The sequence below is a fragment of the Monodelphis domestica genome, chromosome 6, assembly GCF_027887165.1.
Source record: "Monodelphis domestica isolate mMonDom1 chromosome 6, mMonDom1.pri, whole genome shotgun sequence".
NCBI lineage: Eukaryota > Metazoa > Chordata > Mammalia > Didelphimorphia > Didelphidae > Monodelphis > Monodelphis domestica.
This window is the reverse complement of record NC_077232.1, coordinates 126,600,515-126,611,434: the sequence shown is the minus strand read 5'-3', so window position 1 is coordinate 126,611,434 and position 10,920 is coordinate 126,600,515. Positions and strand designations below refer to the sequence as shown.

Below are 10,920 nucleotides of genomic sequence, written 5' to 3'. Positions count from 1 at the left end.
GCCAAGAGAGGCTGAGCAACTTAGCTGTGGTCTCACCACTGAGAGGGTTGCAAGTCAGGATTTGAGTTAGCTACTCCTTTCACTGCACTCCAGCGCCTCTCTCCACCACTGATCCTGGGCCCTTTGGTCTCCTGACTCTTCATATGTCCCAGACAAAATTTCTACCTGCTACCCACAGGAGAAATCTCCCCTTCTCAAACTGTCCCCTCCCACCACTCTCCAAATGAGCAGGGGAAGTTACCTCTATCTTTCAGCCAGAAATCAAAAAGAAAGAAAACCAAAATCCCTAAAGAAACACAATCTCTACCCTAAAACAATATGAATTGCTAGATGATATGTTATTTTCCAAGTCAACATATTTTCCAAGTTTTTACATATGCATTTTTCACCATACATTTTCCCCACAATTCTAATTTATATCCCAAGAAGTATGTATTTGATTTCACCGTGGTTACCATAATGAAAGATCTATCTTGAAATGGAATGGAAAATGTGGACTGTGTAATGATAACTGCAGTATTCACAGGAATAATGGAATCCCAACGTTATCCTATCCTAATCCGACTGCTACCATGCATATTTTGGCAAAATGGCATGAAAATCCTGCATGCCTCTTGAGTTTTCCTTTTCAGTGAGGTACCACACTGCTTATTGGCTTCTGAACACACAATTTCCTGTATCCTGCTTCCTGGGACATTACAGGCATGCATAACTTTCCCTTTGGTAACTAGAGATGGGATTATATTTCTCTGCACAAATTGATAAATGTGCACAAACAAAACAAGACAGGAACAATCCCCCCCCCCCATGTATTTATTTAAATTTCACTTTTAGAAGATGCCTTTGAAAGGGCTTATTAGAGAGTAGTTTTTTTAAATAAATAAGCTCCCCAGAAAAGTGAAGACTCTATTCAGAGCTTACTTTGTAATAAAAAAACAGTCTTACCCTCAAAAGGAAGTCTGAAGTATGTTGCATTAACGTAATACACCACAAAAATGAAACTTAAACCAGGAAGAAACACACTATCACTCTTCTAGCTGTGAGTTATTTTATTTATGCCATGTGCTTGAATATGACAAAACCCGCTCTCCTCAAGTTATTAGTGGTGATAATGATCATGTTCATTTTAATTTTGCCAGAATATTTCAAGACATCCAAAGGTGAGTAATCAATTGTAGCAAATGATCTCCCTTTTCTTGATGTCATTTAATGGCAAAAGGTCTTTTTTTGCATTTGTGTTGCTTACCAAAAAACAAACAAACAGTTATTATGCCTGATAACTTCTTATAAAATGACATAAAATTACAATTGATAGTTTATCAAATGAGATAATAGATGTAAAGTGCTTTGCAAACCTTAAGCACTATATAAATCCTAGCAACATAGTATAGTACTTTTAATATTATGGTTATGTATTATATGATAGGCATGAACATTAAAAAGGAAAGTTAAAAATAAAGTTTCTAGTTTGTTAAAGGTCTACTTTCCCACTTATTTGTGTGTCAAAAGCTAGTTTGTGTTATTAGCTTGTGATGTTTTATATGGAGATGTTTATCAGATTAAAAATTTTTTGAACTTCCCATCTCCACAATAAAGATGCTGCATCCAGCATTTCTTTCATTTAGCTCAACATACATTCATCATATACCCACTGTGCAAGTCACATATAAATAATCTACTGTTTTAAATTTTGAGAAAAGTGACATTATTTTTCTATTTTGGAAATACTACTAAGATAATGTGTAAACTTAGCTTAATTTTTTTTAACATGGAAGAGAAACAGAACAAATAAAAAATGTGGATAAAAAAGAATTGTAATATAATGAAGGTTAAAGATTGAAATTGAGAGAATCAACAGATAAAAAATTGAAACTCTTTTTTAAATGTGCTAGCAAAAGAATCTTTTGCAGATTATTTAATATTACTGAACTATCTCGTAACATGTTTTCCAAAATACAACTTTGAAAAAGAATGCTTCTTTGTTACCTGATTCATTTGATTGATGTCCACAGAGAGTGGGGCTAAATTCCAAACATATGCTGAAATCTTCTTAGTTCTATCTGCATATTTCCAAAACTATCAAAAAAGAGATGAGATTTATCATATGGATGCTTTTCTGCATATCATCATGTGTAAATAAATGAATCTTTTGTCTTTCTTTGGACTATTTGAAATTATGTTGACAGAATTTTTGATTGAAGAAAGCATATATTTTAATGCTGCTAAAAGACTGAGGTATGGTATATTATAATACACACAATAAAAATATAGATAACTTATTTCACTTGTGAATTATTGTGAACAGGATGGTAAGATATGGACAAGCTGAATTACATCAAAATTAGGGCATGATTGTATTAATAGATTATAGAACTGAAAACCAAAAGTGAATATTTAGTATATTTTATAATTGTAATAACTGACACATATAATTATTTAGAGTATGCAAGACACTTTCCATCCATTATGTAATTTGTGCTTCACAATAGTCTTAACAGTCTTTTTTTAAATTTAGTCAATTTAGAACATTATTCCTTGATTAAAGAATCATAGTCTATCCCTCCCTCTCCTACCCTCACCCTTCCCATAGCTGATGCGCAATTCCACTGGGTATTACATGTGTCCTTGATCAGAAACTATTTCCATGTTTTTGACGTTTGCACTAGGATATTCATTTAGAGTCTACAACCCCAATCATATCCCCCTCGACCCATGAAGTCAAGCAGTTGTTTTTCTTCAGTGTTTCTACTCCCAGTTTTTCCTCTGAATGTGGAGAGTGTTCTTTCTCAAAAATCCCTCCAGGTTGTTCAGGATCACTGCATTGCAACTAATGGAGAAGTCCATCACATTCAGTTGTACCACAGTGTATCAGTCTCTGTGTACAATGTTATCCTGGTTCTGCTCCTTTCACTCTGCATCAATTCCTGGAGCTCATTCCAGTTCACATGGAATCCCTCCAGTTCATTATTGCTTTCAGCACAATAGTATTCCATCACCAACAGATACCACTGCTGAGAACTTCTTGGAGAAAAAAGTTAGACCCTGTAATTGCTCACTCATTGATTCTAGTGCACACTGGCTCTGATGCTGGCTCTGTAGGTGGGATGGGGAAGGGTGGATCAGCTCATGTTTTGGTGAAAGCTTTTCCACCCCCTTATGGTGTGGAAATGCCCAAATCCCACATACCTTCAATGCTGCGCCCTACTGTAGAGTTCCTTCGTTCATATGAATTTAGGTTTTGGGTTTTTTTTGGCTTTTTGAGGTAGTCTGTATTGGTAAATGCTGAAGAGAGGAAGAGTCCTGCATCTAGACTGCTGCCATGTTTACCCGTAAGTCCCCTCGTAACAGTGTTTTTAAAGTAGGAACTACAGTATTATTGGCTGCAGTTTATGGAAGCGGAAACTAATGACTGGAGTCTGAATTGCTAATAGTCATATAGGTAGTGTCAGAGGCAGAGTTTGAATTCAGGTCTTCCTGACTCTAAGGCCAGTACTCTATTCACTTACTACCCAGAAACTATAAGTGCTTGCTGAGAATCACACATTCAATATGAAAACTAGGATTTAAATCCAGGTTTTCTCCCAAAGTGGTCCTTCTAGATCTATGGAAATAGAATAGAAATTCCTTTGGGTCTAATGTGTAGTGGAAAGAATGTATTGGATTCAGAATAGGCCTAAAATTTTTAAATTAAATTTTGGTCAGTTTAGTATAATATTTGGGTTAGCATTTTCTCAGAGTCAATGACAAGAAAACAGTGTCATGTGAATATAAGCTCCTTGAGGGCACACACTGTTTCTGTTTTAATCTTAGTATCTCTAGCACCTAGCACAATGTTTGGCATGTAGTAGGTGCAAACTAAATGCTTAGTCTATTGAACTGAACTTCCAATTGTGTTGCTATTTTGGCCAATCATCTACATTTTGTCCTAATTCATGAATTCATTATCCATTTATTAGATAAATAAACAACTTTTCTCTTTGCTTGGGCTGTACAGTTTTTATTAGTACATGAGACAGTATTATTACAACATGAGATAGGAAGAAGAGAGGGAATAGAAAATGAAACAGTGAAAATGAAGGAATAGCTTGGATAAAGACCTCTTTTTGAACATATATAGAAACAAATTCAAATTTATAAGAATAAGTATCATTTTCCAACTGATGATTTGTCAAAAGATGTGAATAGGAAGTTTTGAGAGGAAGAAATCCAAGTTATTAATCACATGAAAAATGTTCCCAGTCACTAAATAATAAATAAAAATTAAAGCTACTCTGAGATTCTACTTTACCCGCATCCGATTGGTCAAGTTGGTAAAAAAAGGAAAATTACAAATTTTTAAGGGGCTTTGGGAAAATCAACATTAATGCACTGTTAAGAAGAGTTGTGAACTGGTCCAATCCTTCTTGAAAGCAATTTAAACCAATATTCAAAGTTACTAAACTCTGTATAATGCCACTGCTAGATCCATACACTAAAAAGATAAAGAAACAGTAAAAGGACACATACATACAAAAAAAATATTTAAAGCAGCTCTTTTTGGGGTGGCAAAGATTTGGAAACTGGAGGTTTATCCATCAATTGGGAATGACTGAACAAATGATGGTCTTTGAATGGAATAGATGTACATCATAAATAGAAACCTGGGAATATTTGTATGAATTGATCCAGTGAAGTGAGCAGAGCCACAAGAAGAATTTATATAGTAACAACAATATTGTAAGATAAACTGCTTTGAAAGAATTAAGAACTCTGATCGATGCAATGGCCAACCAGAGTTCCTGTAATGAGATAAGTTAACCACATCCTGACAAGAGGTGTCAGACTCTGGATGCAAATTGAAACATTTTTTTGAACATGGCCAATATAGAAATTTATTATACTTGACTATGTACGTTGTTACAAAGATTTTGGTTTTCTTTTTTTTAATTGAGAGAACATGAGTCAAAGAATATAAATTTTGTTAATTAAAAAAAATTTAATTAAGAAATGTATAGGCTTAGGAGCAGTAAAAAAAGAAAAGAAAAAAAAGAAAGAAAAAGAAGTATTGGGAAGAGGTGAAAGCTCTTGTTTTCAGGTATTGAAAACAGAATTCAATTAGCAATTATTCCTCTTCCCAATGCTATCTTGGCTCAGCTCGGATGACACGCATCACATACTTCAAGGGGATATCTATATTAGTATTAGATTATTTCAGATTAAGAAGAAAGATAAAAGTAGAGGTCAAGTAACTACACTTATCTCAACTTCTCAGGGTGGATATTCTATACCTCCTAGGTATGTACTCTGTGCTGGATAGTGCTTTTGGATTTAAAAAAAAAAGACACCAAGGTAACATAACAAACACTGAATAAGCACCAAACTAGTCTGAAAATCACTTTCGATTGAGTCTTATCTAATTTTTTCATTGCAGAGTAGTATGTCAAAAAAAAAGTCTGGCCACTGAGCTGAGAAGATAGGAGTTTCAAGTCCTTCCCCCAATGCAAACTAGCCATTGTACCTTGAGGAAGTCACCACCTCTTAGTGCCCCCAAGCAACTTTTGTGATTAAGTTAAAAATAAGTTGTCTATGTGTATCTGTAGAGGGGGATTCCCATACAGGAAGTCCCTTATATAGATGAAGTTTCAGGTCCATGCAATTAAAAAGATTTTGTATTATTTTATAGACTCTTTTGGAAATGGAAGTTTTTTTTAAAATGGCATAGTACTATAAATATTACCAAATAAAGGAATTAAGTTCAGAAGTTCAGCTTTTATTCTCTGAGTTTGTTTAACATTCAGTTGTCTTATAGAACCCCCTAACTCAAAGAAACGCGTTATCTCTCTGTTGCCTTGCATACCCATACAAAATTAAGGAAGAGCCATCTATTTTCTCTGTTCAACTAACAAGCAGAAGAATTCTAGCAATCAAGTTTTCCTGATAGCAGGATTGAAGAAGGGGTTGTTGCTAGCCCCAGATGTTCAGTCAATTATATTATTTTTGATCATTTTTGATACTTCAGACTTTGTAATCAATCATTATTTTCTAGCTGATGTTTCCTATTCTTTATTCTCTTGTACTTCCCAAAACTATATGAAGATTAGTAAGACCTCATGGTATTTTGTGATTAAAGACTTGAGAGATCTAATTTATTGGTAATAGCTAATCTTACTAAACTGAATGTGCTTGGAACTTTGTGCTTTGGTTTACCTTTATTTTCAAGCATAATATTCCTCTACCCCAACAAATCAGAAATTGATAAACATCCACGTTACTTAAGATGCTGTGATTTGCCTTAGTGTTATCATAAGAAAGCTCTATAAACTTTCCAAGGGAACTTGGCTACTATGAAATCTTGGACCACATTTATTGGCACTTGCTAGCTTTGCTAATAAATTGATCATGTTTAAATTTCTGTTGCCTCAGTTTCTTGTTCTTATAGTTTTCTACCTTGACAAGTATGAGAGGCAGGTGGTGTGGAGGATATAGCATTGCACTTGTCAGGAAAACTAAATATAAGTTCTGTTTATAGCATAGAAATGTGTACATTTTGTTTATGACAGAACAAGTCACTTAACCTTTCCAAGTTCAGATTTCCTCATTTTTAAAATGGAATGGGACTTGTATTAACTCTTTCACAAAACTGATAATTGAAAAGTACTTTTTAAAACAAAAAGCACCATAAAATGGGAGTAATTATCCAAAAGTTACTCATATAATACCTTAAAGAATAATGTTCCATGTAGGTATTAAAAAGGAATGACTGGAGCAGATAGGTAGCACAGGAGATAGAGCACCAGACCTGGAGTTAGGAAGATCTGGGTTCAAATATGACCTCAGATACTTCCTAGCAATGTGCTTGGGCAAGTAACTTAATCCTATTTGCCTACCCCTTGTCCTTCTACCTTAGAGTTATTACTAAGACAGAAAGTAGGGGTTTTAAAAAAAAAGAATGACTTACAGAAAAATTGTAATTAAAAAGTGGTTGCTAGTTTAGTTGCCTTAAAATAAATTATCTGATGAGCCTTGTTTTATTGGACTTGTAAATGGCTCAAAATTGACTCCAAAAATGGCTTCATGCAAATTCTTTAGTGATTGCCATTTTTCTTTTAGCTCCAAAAGATGTTTGAACAATGCCTATTATCCTATCCTAGCTGATCTGATTATAGGTCTATTTATAGTTAGAGGAAGTTGTTTATTCACTTTTGAAGAAACTGTTCTCTTGAAAGTGTATTTGTATTTCATTAACGTTCACAGACCAGAGCCAGTAGTTACATCACCAGTTCTTGAATGGCATCAGTAAGTGATAACATAGATATAATACTCCAGGACAAGCTTTGTCCATTTGCTTCAGTTTCCTCATGAAGTTTTAAAAGCAAAATGGAAATATTGAGTCAGGCTTGTTGGTTACACTTCTTGTCCTATTTCACATCCTTTTGTGAGGACAGAACTGTAACAATCAGTGAAATGGGAGAAAGCAGTGGCAAAGGACTCTGAATACTCACAAATTATTAATCCTTATGTAGTTGAGTACTGACAGTTCTTTTTATCATCTAATTATCTATATCCCATAGAGAATGTCAGCTATAATGATAATTAATTAAAAAGTTTAGGCAATAAAATATATTTCATGGTCTGAATGATTTTTGAACTTCCCATGAAAGAGCTAGCCTCTCTTTCTCACTATTAGTTTTAGTCTCATTACTTTGTCAGTTGTCATTGTTTTATTAACATTAGGCAGCTAAATGGTACAGGGAATTAGAACTCTGGACCTGAGGACTGGAAAAGATATTGCAAGCTGGCCTTAGACACGTATAAGTTGTGTTGCCCTGGGTAAGGGCAACCTCTGGTTGTTTCACTTTCTTCATCTGTAAAATGAAAATAATAACAACTACCTCCCAGGGATGGTATGATGATAAAACAAAGTAACATTTGTAACATACTTTGTAAACCTTAAAGCTGTCTTTATATGCTAGCTAGTATTGTTATTGTTAAAAATAAATCCCAATAATGTTTAAACTACTGGTCTCTTATAACTAGTTGAATAAATTGATATAGAGTGTTGTATAAAAAGAGTTCAAAAAGAAAGGTCTCAAATAATACTAAAGAAAAGGATGTTAACATCGCTAGAGGAACTTATTTATTTAGTATTTCCCAATGAGTTGCCCTTTAAGATCACTGCATTTTATGTGATAGAGGATATTTCTAAACACACTAGAGGATATTTCTAAACACATGTTACAAAACAAAGGAATCCAAAAACCCCATCCTGCCAAAGGCTGCTAAATGGAATGCATTTTAACAGCCCCAGGAGGATAAACTATATCCTCTCACCCAGATGGCAGAAGAAGCAGCTATTGCTTGGGATGATTTTTGAACTAACTGTTTCACTGCAGCCATAGAAGAGTATTCAAGATGTGATTTGGGGGGCCAGATTTGGGGCTGGGGGTGGGAAACTGCTTACTTTAAAATACATATCACTATACTCTTCCCCATACCTTGTCATATTGCCTACCTTTGCAAAATGATGAGTAGAGCTTTAAAATTCATGTATGCAAAAGAGGAGAGAAAGCAATGATCTTTAAAAACCCCAAAACTTATCTCTATGAATATTTTTGTATCTTAAAGTTTCATCATGAACCTAAAGCTTCTCAAAAATGTACATTGTATGAAATCCAACTGCTATAGGACCTAAAACATTTGGTTGTTTCCTTACCCATCTATGATTCTCTTCTCAACTCTAGCCATACAAATTATTCCTCTCTTTAGGGGTTTTATGGCTCCTAAAATATTTTATTTCCCTTTTTAAATAAACAAAAACAAAGAAAGGATATACATTCTGCCTCTTCATGCCCCCTATTTGTCTTTCAAATTCTAGCATATCCAGTTAGAAGTTTCCAAATATCAGTCTTCTGGCATGCATTTAAACTGCCTTTTCTTTATGTTCTGTTTATAAGCCTTTCTCCCCTCAGGACTCCCTAGCTTTCAATCTGGCTTAGAGCATCAATGCATTTATCATCCACTCTCCATGGGATGTTGCTTTCTTTTTCACATAGTCACCCTGGGAAGTTTCACCTATTGGAGAGACAGAAAATGAAAATATGAAGACATAAGTTTGAGCTTTTGCCATTGGATTTGGAATGAAGACTTGCTTTGGAACCTCTTGATCATTATTTGCTAGGCTGACCAGGTGTGGTTTGATTGAATCATTCCATGAAAGCTCCCATTTGACTAGCACAGTGAGCTTGTGGCCAAGTGGAAATGATTTCAGATCAACACCTGTGAAAGTCAGGAACAAAATAGTAGAGTGACTATACAGTTCAGACAGTTCTAGCTTCCTCAATTTTCTGTAATGTATCATTTGATCCCTCAGTCAGAATCAAACTCTTTTGTCTCTAAACAAATATAATTCTTTATATCTGTAAGAACTTAACTTTCAAATGATGCCCTGTATTATACTTATTTGTATATGTGACTTATCCAAGGGCATGGTGGTAGATATTTAACAATTGGCTCTCTGAGAAGGAAATGTACACATGACACACTTTTAAAGTATAATTTGTATTTTCTCCATGAATTTCTCAGGTCTATACTACCAACAAAACAATAAAGCAAACCCAGATATGTAGCTTTGCTGATTTCAGAGATGTAAATGTTTATGCTGAAAACTTAACAATGGGTTCCATTAGACTATAAGAGCTACACACCCTCATCTCTCATCTTACACTCTGTCTCACCCTGGAGAGATTCAGTATGATGTAGTGGGAAGACCAATGACAGTCAGGATGGAGTAGAAGAAAGATCAGTGGATTTGCAAGTAGAAACTCTGGCTTTGAATTAGCTCTTTTATTTGTCATCTATGTGATACTGGGCAAGTTATTTAACTTCTGGGTCAAACTGTCTTCATATATAATATGAAGAGTTTTGGCCAGAAGACTTCTAAAATCCCTTTGATCTCTAGACCATCTGACTCTATGAGTTAGAGGACTGGACTTTAAATCTTGAGTCCAGTGCTTAGTATTGGGTAAGCTACTTAAACTATTTGAGTTTTAGTTTATTAGTAAAATGTAGATAATATTTGCACTATCTATTTCATTGGGGTGTTGTGAGGAAAGTTTTAATAAAGCATTATTTAAAATTGAGCTATTTTCCTTTTTAAAAAAAGAACTCTTACCTCCTGGTTTAGTATCTCTTTTAAGATAGAAGAGCATCAAGGGCTAGGCAATCAGGGTTAAGCAATTTGCCCAGTGCCACACAGCTAGGATGCATCTGAGGTCAGGTTTGAAGCCAAGTCCTCTCAGCTCTAGGCCTAGAGCTCTATCCACTGTGCCCCCTGGCTGCCCCTCTTCCTATTATTCTTTATATTTTCTCAAGAGCACAATTCAGTGCCCTGAACAGAAGAACACAGCAAATATTTGTTGAATAAATACCTAGAAATTTTCCTAGAAAAACAACCCTACTATCTAAATGAAATTATAATGACCTAGAATAGGCAATGCACTTTTAAAAGGTACCAAGTATAGCCATGGAGTAATTTAGAAACAAGGAGAATCTGACTTGACATGGAGTGGTATGAACACCATAAGTAATTTTAAAAGAGTTATTCCTTAAAGCTTCCAAAGTCATCTTTCCTTCCTAATTTTTCATTGGTAAATATAGTGCCAGCTTTCTTTTGTCTATCATGTGGATCTTTGTTGCCCTTTTTAGTGGCCTACAACTTTATTTGGAGATGAGGATTCCATGACTCAGTAATTTAGCACAACTAGAAGTTATGCTTATTAAAAATAAGCACTGGTTTCTGATATAAACTTCTAATTATTTAATGTTTCATCTGTCAAAACCAATCCAGCTTGCTTTTTCTTCTCTTGTTCAATTCTGGACTCTACTCATTGTCTTAATGTTTACTCAAGGAATATGGCTGGATGTATACTGATGGATAAGTTT

At 34.6% G+C, this 10,920-nt stretch overlaps 1 protein-coding gene across 1 annotated transcript in view; it reads left to right on the top strand.

The window, feature by feature from the left end:
- Positions 1-312: 312 nt before the first annotated feature.
- TMEM156 (transmembrane protein 156) overlaps positions 313-10,920 on the top strand; it is a 42,451-nt gene continuing 31,843 nt past the window's right edge. Inside the window, exon 1 of the mRNA XM_056803798.1 lies at positions 313-1,160. Within this exon, the coding sequence (XP_056659776.1) occupies positions 1,061-1,160 (100 nt within the window). The 5' untranslated portion in view covers positions 313-1,060. The remainder of the gene's footprint in view (positions 1,161-10,920) is intronic.